Genomic DNA, 16,568 nt, shown 5'->3' with positions numbered 1-16,568 from the left:
TTGTGTTCACTGCACCTCACAAAGATTGTGTTCACTGTACCCCCCAAAGATTGTGTTCACTGCACCCCACAAAGATTCTGTTCACTGTACCCCACAAAGATTGTGTTCACTGCACCCTAAAAGGATGTTGTTCACTGCACCCCACAAAGATTGTGCTCACTGCACCCTAAAAGGATGTTGTTCACTGCACCCCAAAAAGATTGTGTTCACTGTACCCCCCCAAAGATTGTGTTCACTGCACCCCACAAAGATTGTGTTCACTGCACCCCAAAAAGATTGTGTTCACTGTACCCCCCAAAGATTGTGTTCACTGCACCCCAAAAAGATTGTGTTCACTGTACCCCCCAAAGATTGTGTTCACTGCACCCCACAAAGATTCTGTTCACTGTACCCCACAAAGATTGTGTTCACTGCACCCCAAAAAGATTGTGTTCACTGTACCCCCCCAAAGATTGTGTTCACTGCACCCCACAAAGATTCTGTTCACTGCACCCCACAAAGGATTTTGTTCACTGCACCCCAAAAAGATTGTGTTCACTGCACCCCAAAAAGGATTTTGATCACTGCACCCCAAAAAGGATGTTGTTCACTGCACCCCAAAAATGATTTTGTTCACTCCACCCCAAAAAGATTGTGTTCACTGCACCCCACAAAGATTGTGTTCACTGCACCCCAAAAAGATTGTGTTCACTGTACCCCCCAAAGATTGTGTTCACTGCACCCCACAAAGATTCTGTTCACTGTACCCCACAAAGATTGTGTTCACTGCACCCCAAAAAGATTGTGTTCACTGCACCCCAAAAAGGATGTTGTTCACTGCACCCCAAAAAGGATGTTGTTCACTCCACCCCAAAAAGATTGTGTTCACTGCACCCCACAAAGATTGTGTTCACTGCACCCCAAAAAGATTGTGTTCACTGCACCCCAAAAATGATTTTGTTCACTGCACCCCAAAAAGGATTTTGTTCACTGCACCCCAAAAAGGATGTTGTTCACTCCACCCCAAAAAGATTGTGTTCACTGCACCCCAAAAAGATTGTGTTCACTGCACCCCACAAAGGATTTTGTTCACTGCACCCCAAAAAGATTGTGTTCACTGCACCCCAAAAAGGATGTTGTTCACTGCACCCCAAAAAGGATTTTGTTCACTGCACCCCAAAAAGATTGTGTTCACTGCACCCCACAAAGGATTTTGTTCACTGCACCCCACAAAGATTGTGTTCACTGCACACCAAAAAGGATTGTGTTCACTGCACCCCAAAAAGATTTTGTTCACTGCACCCCAAAAAGATTGTGTTCACTGCAGCCCAAAAAGATTGTGTTCACTGCAGCCCAAAAAGATTGTGTTCACTGCAGCCCAAAAAGATTGTGTTCACTGCAGCCCAAAAAGATTGTGTTCACTCCAGCTCACACACAGAAAAATAGATGTGGATCACTGACACCTGCCTATCTCCAATCCCACACCACACAGCAATATCGATTGTAGTTTGTAGAACACAGTTTCCCTAAAATTCAGCAGACTCTGTCCCTAACAGGATTGAGAAGAGATCGTAGATCAGGATTGAGTGCAGATTCACCCCACCCCCCACACAGCAATATCGATTGTAGTTTGTAGAAGACACTGACCCTATAATTCAGCAGACTCTATCCCTAAAATGCCTACAACTCGCCCTGCCTAAACACTCCGACCTGTCCCTCAATTCTATCCGGACACAAATGGTTTTTTCCTGCCTATCTTTCCCTAATCAGCAGCCAGCACATTGATGTGTGCTCTGTCCCTTAGCTAAGCAGCAGAATGACGCTGCTGCGGCGGCTGCCTCGAACTTATAAAGACTTGGTCACATGCTTCAGACGGCCAATCACAGCTACTAAGACATTTGCAGGCATGGCTGGGATGGCTTAAGGCACACCAGTTAAACGATTGTTGATTGGCTGTTGAAAGCCCGCCATGAAAAGAGCGCCAAAGCATGCAAAACCCGGAAATAAAACGACCGAACACGGATTTTTACCCGAACATACAGTAAAGTGTCCGTGTCCGTGTTCGGGTAAAAAAAATCCAATTATTCGGTACGAACACGAATAATACAGTCCGTGTTCGCTCAACACTAGTCTAGACTGTATTTCTGATTAAACAGTGCTTTTTTTTAAAAATAAGGACATTTCAAAGTGACCCCAAACTTTTTAACGGTAGTGTGTGTGTGTGTGTGTGTGTATATATATATATATATATATATATATATATATATATAAATCATCGTTTGTGGACTCTATAACTTTTCTAAACTGGGTTATTTTCACCAAAGAAATGTAGCAGAATTCATTTTGATGTAAATGTATGAAGAAAGATTTTTTATTTGCAAAACTATATAACATAAACAAAGAAAAACACATTTTTTTCAGAATTTTCGGTCTTTTTTAGTTTATTAGGGAAAATAAACCCAGTGGTGATTAAACACCTCCAAAAAAAGCTCTATTTGTGTGAAAAAAACAATAAAAATTTCCTATGGGTGTTGTATGACCGTGCAAATTGTCATTTAAAGTGTGACAGCGCTAAAAGCTGAAAATTGACCTGGGCACGAAGGGGGTAAAAGTGCCCAGTACTGAAATGGTTATTAAAGAATTAAAAGGTTTTACACTATGCAAGCTTTTTCTCTCTTATTTTACCTGAGTTGCAATTGTACAGACAGCCGGCAAATTGGAGAAAGAAAAAGAGAGAGTAGATCAAGCTAGAACGTGTGTTTTGACCAACTTGGTGTTAAGCGATCAACATCATCTGGTGAGTGCTTATCCCTTATGCCCCGTACACACGATCCGAAAATCGGGCGAAAAAAAACGCTTGCGAAAAGATCGGACGATAATCTGATCGTTAGTACACAGCTTACGAGAGGCGATCACGACAGTACTCCCGATATTATCCGGTCATGCAAGCATAAAAATTTTGATCGTATTATAACACATCGTACGATAATCGTATTATCAGTATGTTGTTCGTCCGAAAAAAATGGTGAGCAGTAGACAGCGCATGAGCGGAAACGAAAGAACGACCCGGAAGTAAACCACAGAAAGAAGAGAAATAGGAAGTTTTCTTTTCTTTGAATGTGTATATGTCTATATATATACATATGCACATATATATATATATATATATACATATGTAGTTTTGAGTGTTTTTATATATATATATATATATATATATATATATACATACTATATCTTATTTTATATTATACATATATATATGCCTATGTAGGTATATGTATATACATATATGTATGTGTGTGTATATGTATATATATATATGTATATGTGTATATATATATATATATATATATATATATATATATGTATATATATATATATATATATATATATATATATATATATATGTGCGTGTATGTGTATGTATATATATGTATATATATATATATATATATATATGTATATTGTATGTGTATTTGTATATGTGTGTATATATATATATATATATATATATATATATATATATATATATATATATATATATATACACACACATATACCTACGAATATATATATATATATATATATATATATATATATATATGGTGGATTCCTCTATGTTCTATGTTAAAGATGTTAATGATGTTGTATGTTCTATGGTGTGTCAGTACTGAATATTATAAATTTTATTCAAAAGAAGCAGACATCTTTATTAACGAAAAAATGTATTTAATATTGAATAAAAATTTAACAAAGCATTACTGTATAACCAAACAATGTGCATTAGTAAAGTGCAATAAAACAGAACTCATTGAAATAAATCAGAAATAATTACAATGGTGTAAAAGTGTAGTCTTGCGACCAGGTGGAATGTTGGCTTTCCAAAGATGGGTATTTCCGACTTGTTGGCCGCTGATGGGATGGCATGGGATGGGATGGGTTGGCATGGGATGGGATGGCATGGGATGGGATGGCATGGGATGGGATGGCATGCTTGGAGAACATGGTTGCAATGGCTGTGGTGGAGGTGTAGAGACCGGATCGTCTGCCAAATGTGTTTTGACACCCAATGTACCACTAACACCCCTTTGTAGAACCTGAAGCAACAAGCTCTCTGCCAAATTACGTTGTTCATCAGTCATTTTCCGCAATTTGTTTGCGGTTATGATCCCAAAGCCATCATGGTCATCCTGCTTTTTTTGTAGAGCTGACGTCGCTTTGGTTAAAAAAAAATGATGTGGCATCCTCCAGGCGACCCCTTGTTTTTCGCTTCAATGTTGGTGGTGCTAATGGAGTCGTAGGGATTAAATCCTCAGGTTCCTATAATTATAAAAGAAGACCATTATCAGAACATTAAATACCCCAAATATTCCCATCTTTGTACCTAAAAAATTATGCAGGCCATAAAATGTAAGTAAACTATTTCAAAAATACTCCTCTGAAAAAGGCATGTCATACAAGGCAAAACTACCAAACTTTCCATCACTTACCTGAGAGGGAGGAATGTCCTGTGAAATATCAAACTCAACGTCCGATGTAGGCGACTCTACAGAGGCTGGGGAAGGGTTGGAAAGGGTGCAAAGGGAAGCTCGAGCATCCACTTGTTCGGTCAAGAACATAAGACTTTCGTAATACCACAGCCGTGGAACGTACACGTCAGAAGCTCCTGCTCCTGACTTCTGGGATGCCCGAACTTTATTTAGCTCCTTTTTAAAGACAGTTCTTAAATTGGAGATTTTATTACGCACATATAGTGGGTTTGGATTAGGGCAAACTTCTTTGCAAAGTTCTGCCAATTTATTGAGGGCGTCATTCCTTTTATTTCGGTCAGAATAGTCCTTGGACTTCACTTGCCAAAGGCAAGGCATTTGCCTGTACATCTCGATGAATCTTTGCAGAAATTCAGGATTCATGAACTTGTCTGTCATTGTAACTGCAAAATAAAATTTAAATTGTTCAGACAGCATGTTGGCGGATACTGAAGTACAATGCAAACAATGCAAACTTATGGTGAAGCATTAAACATAAACCAGAGTATAGAAATCCTGACCAATAGACAAAGATAATTCGTGAGGCCTACTAGCTGCAGTAGCAACGCCAGTGTGGCAACATACAATATGAAAGATTTGCATATGAAAAATTCCGTTACTTGAGCAGCATGTGTGAACAAGGAGGTAGAATGCCTAAATCAAAGGAGTTGGTTTCCTCAAGCTCATCAGGAAGCGAGTCGGATAGTGAGGTTGACCAGAAGGCAAAGAGAAAAAAGCAACCTCCTCCACCAGAGAAGGAGAAGCCAACAAAGAAACAGAAGACAGGTGAAAGTTCTAAGGCATCTGCCAAACAAAGCAACAATGATCCAGAAGACAACATGTTTCAGATTGGCAAAATGAGATATGTCAGCGTTCGGGACTTCAAAGGGAAAGTTCTCATTGATATTCGAGAATATTTCATGGATCAGCAAGGAGAAATGAAGCCTGGAAGAAAAGGTATCTCATTAAATCCGGAGCAGTGGAGCCAGCTGAAGCAACAGATGTCTGACATTGACAATGCAATAAGAAAACTGTAAACTTCATCCACTGGCACCACAACCTCATGTTTTAGTTTTAAGCACTCTTTTTACATTTGCTGTTTTTTTGTTTTCTATATTTGTTTTACAAGCTCTTGTACAGTTTGGATTGCAAAACAATTTGTAAGATGACGCATTTTTATGTGCATTAAAATTGGTCCGATTTGATTTAAAATGCAGTTTTAGCCTCAATTGCCCAGTGGAAGGACTATTCTTTAGCCCTGCTGTGGCTTATTTCAGGGCAAAAAGAACATTTTGGTTTTTTGCTGAAGTTTCTAGTGTTACTCATCTGATATGTCACATTCTATTTGGAGAAAGTTTCCCATTTAGATTGTAAACTGACAGCTAGGTCATACTGTAACATTTAAAATAACCAAAATCTGTTTTAACGTTTTCAGCCATTCAGAAATCCATACAGTATGGGGTACTTTTTTGTTACATTTAGGTTTGCATTGAATACATTTCTAATGTGTAAACAGCATATTTAGTTAAAGTACAACTCCAGGTTAAAGTTTAGTTTTGGATGGGGGCATGTTTGCTGTCCTGCTAGATTTTTATTGCTCTCCCTTTACTGCTGGGTATGCTCTGTGGGAGTGCATTCTCTATATATTCATATGGAGAATTTGCTGGGGAGCCAGTGACACTGTCACTAGAATGAAGTGCAGGGGGGGTTGGCGCGCACCGAAACAGTCGACAGTGAAAATCCGAGGATCAAACAATTTATACCCTGTCCAAAGAACCTTGGCTGGAGGCTTACTTTAAATTTTTTAGGGCTATAAGAACAGTTAAGCACTGATCTTGCTTTATTTTTCTGCAGTATATTTTGAAGGGAAGCATCTATTATGTGTGGTACCAATGCAGCACTAGAAGGTTAGGTGACACAAATGTGGTGAAGCTGGATAGCGGAAGATGGCTACAAAATATTTAAATGCCTTTACTCCATATTTTTTTTCCCTGTGCAGTGTCCCCTCCTGCCAACTTCTTAAGAGCACCAACTCGACAACCTAACTCCTTAACTCTGCTTTAGTAACATGCATGATAGATGGGGGAGGAATCCAGACAATTGTAGGGTAGGTTTCAAACCCAAACAATACAGCTGATTTATGAAAATTGGAGGAAAGAAAAACTGAAGTTGAGTTGATGACCACAACCTGGGCAACTTCCCATCCCCCCCAGTTTTTGTAAAAAAGCCAAGTGTCTACTGCTTCTTTTCCTCTCAGTAATGTTCTGTGCTGCAATACCATGGATTCTTTAAAACAATCGAACTGTTTTTTATTACTCTGGTTGTTTTTACTGTTAACTGCTCCCCCCCCCCCCCCAGTATGATGCTATATATTGCAAAATGTTGTTGCTCTTTGCACCACGCTGTTGTTAAAAGGCCTTATTTTATTTCCAGCAATACATGAACTGTTTTCTCTGTGCTCATAGTATATGAATAAATCTTGGGTGCTGCTTGGTTCTCCAGCTGTTGGGCCACTAAAAGGTCTAGTATACTAAGCCAACCAGTAGCACGTGGCACATGGGGGCATGCTGTTTCTTCACCAGCTTTAGGACCACAGTGTTCCCAGGTTTACCATAAACTGTCCACTGCAAATAATGAATTGATTTGGTATACTGTGCATGTTTTTTTTTTTTTGTTAAGCAGTTGCTCCTCATTGTCTGTTATGCACATACTAAAAGTATCTCTTGAGATGTTTTGTACCTTTTTTGTATAAAAGCTGCATTTGTGTAAGCGGTGTGCTTAGGTTAAATGAAATCTTCTATTGCTGTTTGGGTAAACAAACTGGTTGGCTGCTGCCATAATTCTAGAACCTAGATTGACTTCCTTTTGATGTACCCTCAGTAAATATACATTCCAAAGCAAAAAAAAAAAAAAAAATTCCGTTACTTCGGACGTTGAGGCCTACTAGCTGCAGTAGCAACGCCAGTGTGGCAACATACAATATGAAAGATTTGCATATGAAAAATTCCGTTACTTCGGACGTTGAGGCCTACTAGCTGCAGTAGCAACGCCAGTGTGGCAACATACAATATGAAAGATTTGCATATGAAAAATTCCGTTACTTCGGACGTTGAGGTCTACTAGCTGCAGTAGCAATGCCAGTGTGACAACATACAATATGAAAGATTTGCATATGAAAAATTCCGTTACTTCGGACGTTGAGGTCTACTAGCTGCAGTAGCAACGCCAGTGTGACAACATACAATATGAAAGATTTGCATATGAAAAATTCCGCTACTTCGGACGTTGAGGTCAGCTAGCTGCATGAGCAACGCCAGTGTGGCAACATACAATATGAAATATTAGCATATGAAAAAGGTTCACTTACTTCGTTCGAGGTTCAGATCGATAATGTAGCAGATCAATCAGGGTAGATCGTTCGGGTCTGCCGTGTACGGTAGTGAGCATGCGCACGCACGTTGCTCCGCCTCCTTTTTTGACTCACGCAGCGATTTCTGTGTGCGTAGTATCTGTCTGCGACACTGTAGGAAGGCAGCAGGTGCACGAAATGGCAGAGGAGAACGAAGAAGGGCCCAGACCAAAGGGCAAAGGGACATATGGGAGGAAGATAAAGGCAACAGCTATGTCCAGAGATGAGATGATCGATCTTGTGTATCTGCTGGAGAAGCATGATTATGACTGTAAGCTCCAATTATATGAGAGGCCCAACAGCAGGAAAGATGCCATTTTGGACAAAGTTTTGGAATACCTTAGAAAGAAGCATGGAGTAGAGAGATCAAAGGATCAAGTTAGGAAGAGATAGTCCGATTTAAAACTACGTGAACATGATCATTTGGATCAAATCCATCTCACTATCCAAAAACGTATACATTTTAGTAGGATCTAATGTTAAAAAACTGGATTGCAGCAAATGCTGTATTGTGTCTATACATGTATGACCTCTAAATTTTTTTTTTTTTATTCTTACAGGAAATAAAGATAAAGCCAAACAGAGGGAGAGGCAAAAAAGAAGCAATCCTAACCAGACCTGTGAAAATGATGACAAGCAGACAGAAGTGAATATTTGCAAAACTAAAAGTAGGTACCCTAGCATATATCCACATATTTTTATTCACATTAGAAAAATGCTAAACCTATGTTTTATTTCTTAAAGAGAAAAAACACAAGAAAAGAAGACTACATGAGGGTGATTCCAGCTATGCAAAATCAACAGGTGACCACACCGATGTGGACAGTGGCATAACGATGGTAGATCCAAGCACGCCAGAGTCTTGTGTTAAAGGTTGGTATTTTAATTATTTTTTTATTAAACTGTACCTATACAACCACAATGTATTCACATGGATGATATTGTAATATTGTCATATTAACTTATATTTGGAAATGCAGATGCTACACCAGAAGAGCATATGGAGGTTCAAGAAAGGACCAGTTATGACAGCAAAATGGATAACCTGTATGAAGACACTTTGGAGATTGTGGGTACAGATGTCATGAAGCCAACACATGTGGACATTGCAGAGCCTGCATCATCCTCCCGTAAGTCACATGATCATGTCTTGTTTCTGTTTGTTATGTTCTATCAAGCATATTATGGCCATTAATTAGTATTACTTCCTACACAGAGCACAGTTTGAATCAAACAACTATTGCCCGTCTGTCTGCTGATTTGCTTCACTGCTGCAATCAAGTTCACCAGATTCAGGAAGCAACTAATTCTATATTGTGTTTACTGCAAAATACGATTGATATTTTTGCAAAATTGTAGGCATACAAGGCAGCCGACATAGGAGCTTGAAGGGGGGTGGGAGGAGTTAAAAGTTTACATGATATAGTTTTAAATTCATGTTTAAGTTGTGCAAAAACATTAAGGTTATAATGTTGTTATTTCAAATAATAATGTTGAAGAGGCACAAGGTCTCCTTGCAATACTGCCCTCCATATGTGGTTGATTCTTATGTTGTGCACATATAAATATCGAACAATGGAGATTGGCTTTTCATCAGAAAATATGTTCTTTTTGTTATATTTTTTTTGGGGTAGGTCGGTGGAAGGTTTGCAGGTGCAACTGTAATGAGACCCCGTTCACACTGGGGCGATCCGACTTCCCCAGGCGACCTCCGCGGTGCGAGCGCCACGAACCTCGGTGCGGCCAGCACAGACTTCATATCATTGAAGTCTATGCCGGTCGCTCCGGGTCTCCCCAAAGAAGCTCCGGACCCTGACGGAGCGACTTTTGTCGCTCCTATTAGAACGGGTCTGCAGCTTCTCTATGGAAGGCGACCTGTGAGGCGACCAGGTCACCTCACAGGTCGCCCCAGTGTGAACGGGGTCTTGCCTGAGCACCATTTGCCTACCTTGACAGACTTTTTTCAAGTCTACATTTAGCTGGACATTGTGTGTTTACATTTTATCTCTGTTCAGCAGAGACCAAACAATCGTAAAATCATTTATGGGTAGTCTGATTGCACGCAAGTTGGCCAATTGATGAGCTTGGGTACAACCAGCCTGTCAGTTTTTTTCATTTAAACTATTGCCAGCGGAGAGAGCTTCTATCAATAATACCTGTTTGTTCTCCCGGTGGCAGGAATGGCATTCCCGCTCCTCCCTCCAGTAGAACACAACGATGCAACAGTCTGTGAGGATTGTGCATTCATACGATTTTTCATTTTGTAGGATAGACACAATTGCACCGTCTGTGGCCTACACTCCCAATGCACAAGTGTGTTATTTACATTTGGGACCATATCATGTCCTGTGTATTAATGATAATGTTTGATCAAACTAAACTAGATGGCTGTAACACAATTCTATGAATCGAAGCATATGACATCAATCGTGTACCTCCTGACAGTGCAGTATGCTATGTACAGCCACACCTAAATAGTGCAATGTTGACTTTTTTGAATAATGTTATTTAAATTTTTTTTTTTTGGAAAAGAATCAGAGCAAGAACATAATGTATGTAACCTTTATTTTTTGAGAAAAGTGTTTGAATAAAAGTGGTTCAAAAATGCAATGATTCCTCACTTCAATAAAACACCTTTGTCATTGAAATGTGGTATATGCGAATGTCACTTCTCATAAGTACCCGCTATGGAAAAGACACTTGAGCAGTTTCTTTCACCCTTTTATTTTTCAACATGCAAGAAATTGATTCAAAACAGGCAAGTACAAGATCACATATGATAACATAACAGCTGTACAAACTTAAATGGACCATGTAGCAAAGATGTTTTCTGACACATACAGTATAGCATTCTACATGTCATTCTGCCAGCTCACTGCACCGATTCCATTGAAATATGCCAGGTAATCCAGCCTGCTTTGCCGAGCACTTTGGGTTGGTAGCCTGGAAGGCACTCGGTCCACAGAAGTCAGCCCAGCAAGGCACTCCTGCCCTTCCTCGCGGTTGGATATTCCAGATCTATCACCTTCCCGATCTGGTGCTGATGCAGCATACCCCTGTACATGGTGGCGGAGGTAGTTATGAAGGACACAACATGCCAAAACAACAGTATCCACTTTATACATTGCCAAGTTAATGGCAGTTTGAAAAATGCGGAATCTGTTGGCCAGTATTCCAAACGCATTTTCTACAACCCTGCGTGCACGTGACAGCCTATAGTTGTAGATCCTCTGCTCTGTGGTCAAGCCACGCATGGGGAAAGGTTTCATCAAATGTTCTCCTAATGCAAACGCATCGTCCGCTATGAAAACGAAATTGAGACCTTCCACATTCTGAGCATTTGTTGGTAAATTCAGTGCCTCGTTCTGGAGGCGCTTATAGAACTCGGTTTGCTCAATAACACTGGCATCTGAGTGGCGCCCATTTGTACCTATATCTAAGTATAGGAATTCGTAGTTAGCGTTCACAACTGCCATCATGATAATACTAAAGAATCCCTTGTAATTATAGTAATAAGATCCGGAGTTGGCAGGTGGGGTAATGCGTACATGCTTCCCATCTATCGCACCTCCACAGTTTGGGGAGTTCCACATTTCATTAAAGTTTTTGGCCACCTCCAACCATTCCTCTGTGTTCTCGGGGAACTGTAAAAACAAATAAAAAAATATATAAATCTGTGCGCTGCCGACAGAAAACGGTTAACAACTATTATTTTAGAAAATTGCAGTTGGTATTGGTAATATCTGAGAGTAATTAGAAAAATTACCTTTATGTATTCCTTCTGTAGAGCAGTAATCAGCGCCTTGCAGGTCTCAGGAATGATCTTTCCAAGGGCCTGCGGGGATATTCCAGTTGTGAATTTTAAGTCCTGCAAGCTTCTTCCTGTTGCCGGATACCGCAGGGTGGCTATCAGCCTTTGTTCTGCACTGATTGACTCACGCATGTTTGTGTCCTGCTTCTGTATCCGGGGAGTGACAGATGACAGGAGATGCTGGAAGCAGTCATCATCCATTCTTAAATAATTGCGGAAATCATCCGGATTGTTCTCCTGAATCTCACGGATGAGATGCATATGTGAGTACTTAGAACGGTTGAGGAGCCATTCCTTACTCCACGATCTTCGTCTTCTCTGTTGTTTTTGCTTGAGAACGTTCTGGATAGCCAGAACGCCTAGCATAGCAACTGGAAGGCTGGTATCCTCCATCTTTGCAGGTATCAGACAGAACGTGCGAGGGAACGAGTGAAATAACGCGGCAACACACGAACAATCTGAACAGCTCGTCACGAAGGCACTCAAGGCGTGGTTAGAGGGGTCACACGCACATTACATCATTTCCTCTCACACGCTACAGCGTGGTTACGCATACCGGAAGCTAAGAATTATCGTCCGAGAAAATTCGTATCGTGAGTAACCTCTCCCGTTTAGCGAATATTATTGAGAGCTGCTAGAATCCGAAAAAAAACGGATGGAACGTCGCCCGATTTTCGGATCGTGTGTACTGGGCATTAGGGTGTGCATAGGGTGTGTACCGTGGTGAGCAATTCATGAAATCAGTGGAAGACACAGAAGGATACTTAAAAACTGTTTAAACACATTTAGCATCAAGCCCAGTATTTCCAAGGACATGGGATTGAAAGATGAGGAATTGCTTTTCATGATATGCACATTTTTATTTGTACCTGTATTTTGTTATTGCAGATTATGATTGTTATAATTTCAGTTGTTGATTTTTAACTTCAATTGTTGTTTGGTGGTTTGGACATTTTATATACATTGTTAGTATTTATTAAGTTTGATAACACTATGGGGTTGACTTACCCCATAGACTATTTATTCACAGCCTAATTGCCTAATAAATCAACCACTATGAGCACTGAGCTATACACTTACAGCATTAACATTGTTTGGCTTACTAGGATTTTTAGAGATGGAAACACCTATAAAGGTTATTTTCTGTTTGCACCTTATAAAGAGGTAAAATCTATTCCATGCAGGCCTTGTATATTTGGATACGTAGAGAATTTTATGCACACGCATTTAGAATATTTCAGTAAGTTTACATTTTATTACTAGTGACAATGTCCTTCATGGGGTGAATGTTGAAAGGATGATTTCTCTACTGGCTTAAAGATGAAATTGGCATTCCTCCAGTTCTTGAAGACTAAGCGAGAGACTTATCATCTTCCCCATAGTTATTGTTCTCCATTTTGCCACTTATTCATATTGGATAAAGCAGGATTTAATATTTAACTCTCTAATGATAATGAAGAAAACAGCAAGTACAATTCTGTACGTGTGACATTTCCAGAGTATGAGAAGCTCCACCAGGGAAATAACATCCAAGGCCTTGCTAGCAGAAAATCAATGATCTCTGCAAGCTTTGTAGTGTTATAAATATTTCCTTTGCAAAGAACATTGCTAGAACATAATGGAAATACTGCATTTAAAGTGGTTCTAAAGCCTTGTTTTTATTTCTTTAAAATAATAAACACATCGTCCTTCCTGCTCTGTGCAATGGTTTTGCAGAGAGTAGCCTCGATCCTCCTTTTCTCTTGTCCCCTGCCGGCGCTTCTGGCCCCTCCCATTTGCCAAGTTCCCCCAAAGCAAGCTGCTTGCTCTTGGGGCAATTGTGCGTGCTCACTCCTGAGCTGCCTCTATGTGCCTATGGGACACACAGAGAGTGGCTCTATCCCACCCCCTGCCCCCTCCTCACTGGCTGTGATTGTCCCCCATTTAAATATTTGCAATAGATTTGTAGATTTGGAAAGGATTTTGCTTCATAGTTTAATGTATCATGAAACCCACATTATAAAAAAAAACTATCAGAAATTTCTGTATTACGTGCTGTTCATACTCACTATGAGATTCATTTTCTGTATTCTGCAAAAAACCTGGTTGATCCTGCCGATCTCTATCTCCACCTTCTTTCCATGTCCCCAATTCAGCTAGGGATTTTGCAGCTGTGGTGGCAACTCTGCACATGCTCAGTTTTTAGTGAATGCTGATCATTTCCTCCCTATCACATCTGAGAAACCCATGTGACTATAGAGTCACACATGTGGGAGTATTCATAGTGGTAAAGAACAGTCCACTCCCTCCCTCCTCCTCCATACCCACTAACCAGCTAAACACAATGGGGGAGAGATATTACATACAGATTGATGGAGGCTTCATCTCCTTCTTATTCTGAGACACAGGATGGAGGGGTGTGACACAACATGTGACTGGCAGAAATCTGCCCACACCATGGGGTATTGCCAAAAAATATTTGATTTCAAATATACATTTGTATGCCAATTTAAAACAGTTTGTTGATATTAATTATTTATTTTTACTCTGTATTCAAAAGGCTGTTTTTATTTTTATTTTTATTTTTATTTTTTTTGAACATGTGACCAGAAGCAGAGCCTCCTGCCTATGTTGTCCTACAGACAGACTGGAAAAGATCTGGGGCATGTGACAGCTGTATATCGATTAGGAAAAAGGTACTTCCATTTTTTTCATTGTTAAAATAATTACAGTGTCATCATCCATGTACAGAAAAATGAGGGATAATGTACTGTAACTTAAACAGTGTGTGTTAAGTATCACCTTAACAAGTCTCCAAAATATTTTTTTTAAATACTGTATACAGTATATGTTTGATTATTTAGGGACTGCAGGTTAAGAAAAAGAGAAACAATTAATTTGTATTAAACTATGAGACATTTAGCCTGATAAACTGTTTGTATTTTGATGGTGTATTCAGTGTAACAAATGAGAATCATCATCTTCATATACAATTGTTTATATAACACTTAATAAAAATAAAAATAAATAAGGGATACAAGGAAGAAGCTTGCACCTATGAAAATGTAAATTTAATTTTCAAGGGAACCTTCTTGTAAACAGTGGCAGCTGGTGCGTTGGGGGCACAGGGGCGCCGCCCCCCCATCCATGCGTTCGGCCCCCTAAACTACATGCGGGGCGCCGGGCGCATGGAGTTCAATGGGCTGCTTTTTTTTCCATCACCTGATTAGAGCCAGAGGCTCTAATACGCTTCAGGAAAGGGTGGACCCGGGGCGCAGAGCAGTGCGCCCGAGCCCACCTATTGTGTGACAATAGCGAATGAAAATTCGCTATTGTCACACGGATCCTCCTCCTGGCCAATCAGGAAGCGGGTCCGATACCCGCTTCCTGATTGGCCGAAAGGCAAACCCCATGCCATTGGCTGGGGAGGAGGCGGGAGCCGGGAGGACTGAAGAGAAGCTGCCACGCCGGGGAACTGAAGAAGCCGCAAGCTGCCGCTGAAGGGAAAAACAGGAGCCCTCGGAGCGCCCAGTGAAAGCAGTCTATCCCCTCCATCGGGTCGGGGCTGACTGGTGCCGGCGTGCATTGCTGGTCACTGTCATCACCCATGTCGGTAAGAAGAGCAGGGCGAGGCAGGAGACAGACACAGAGCAGGGTGTGAGGTAATTGCACTGGTCTCGCACGGGGGGGGACACGCTTACACTGGTCACTCTGCATTGAAAGGGGGCATGCTGGCATCTCTGCATTGAAAGGGGACATGATGGCATCTCTGCATTGAAAGGGGGAATGCTGGCATCTCTGCATTGAAAGGGGGCATGATGGCATCTCTGCATTGAAATGGGACATGATGGCATCTCTGCATTAAAAGGGGGCATGATAGCATCTCTGAATTGAAAGGGGGCATGATGGCATCTCTGCAATAAAAGGGGGCACGCTGTCATCTCTGCATTGAAAGGGGGCACGCTGGCATCTCTGCATTGGAAGGGGGCACGCTGGTCACTGCATTGAAAGGGGGCAGGCTGGTCACTGCATTGAAAGGGGGCACGCTGACATCTCTGCATTGGAAGGGGGCACGCTGGTCACTGCATTGAAAGGGGGCACGCTGGTCTCTGTGCATTGAAAGGGGGCACGCTGGTCTCTGTTCATTGAAAGGGGGCACGCTGGTCTCTTTGCATTGAAAGGGGGCATGCTGGTCTCTGTGCATTTAAAGGGGGCACGCTGGTCTCTGTGCATTGAAAGGGGGCATGCTGGTCTCTGTGCATTGAAAGGGGGCATGCTGGTCTCTGTGCATTGAAATGGGGCATGCTGGTATCTCTGCATTGAAAGGGGGCACGCAGGCATCTCTGCATTGAAAAGGGGCATGATGATCTCTGCATTGAAGGGGGCACGCTGGTCTCTGTGCATTGAAAGGGGGCATGCTATACCTTAATTACTGAAGGCCCCTTTCACACTTTTGTGACCTCACGCAATTTTTTACAGTGTTTTTTGCCGCAAAGCAATGCCCATTACATTTTTCTGTTTGCCCCCCCCCCCCCCCCAAAAAAAAATTTTGAGCACCAGCCGCCACTGCTTGTAAAGGAAACACAGAACTTTAATGCTTTATTAGGAATCGAATACATGTTCTGAAAATAACAAATGATTTTTCCTTCCAAATATGTAATATTATTATTAGTATATAAGTAATTGTTGCCACCGAGAGGCAATGTATGCACTTAAATATGGGGGTATGTGGCGCGCTTCAGAAGTGGAGAAAATTTAAATAAAGTAATTAAGTTAATTAAAATATATGAATAGTAAATGTGCTATTATTTTCCAATTCCTTATCCTCGTGATTTGTAAATACAGATAAAACTTCAATCAA

At 40.9% G+C, this 16,568-nt stretch overlaps 2 protein-coding genes across 4 annotated transcripts in view; one reads left to right on the top strand and one right to left on the bottom strand.

Annotated features, from left to right (window-relative positions):
• The window catches only part of DRD2 (dopamine receptor D2), a 577,257-nt gene that overhangs the window by 99,010 nt on the left and 461,679 nt on the right, over nucleotides 1-16,568 (bottom strand). The gene's annotated exons all lie outside the window — the stretch shown is intronic.
• LOC309568517 (activated RNA polymerase II transcriptional coactivator p15-like) lies at nucleotides 5,138-5,780 on the top strand (the record flags this gene model as incomplete). Its single annotated transcript, XM_082274199.1, has 1 exon — nucleotides 5,138-5,780. The coding sequence occupies one exon, from the start codon at nucleotides 5,138-5,140 to the stop codon at nucleotides 5,543-5,545; it is 408 nt and encodes a 135-aa protein (XP_082130325.1). The 3' UTR covers nucleotides 5,546-5,780.

This window comes from Pelophylax lessonae, assembly GCF_965119305.1.
Source record: "Pelophylax lessonae genome assembly, chromosome: 12".
Taxonomy (NCBI): domain Eukaryota; kingdom Metazoa; phylum Chordata; class Amphibia; order Anura; family Ranidae; genus Pelophylax; species Pelophylax lessonae.
Note: the sequence above shows the minus strand (reverse complement) of the source record. Positions and strands in the feature narration are given on the sequence as shown.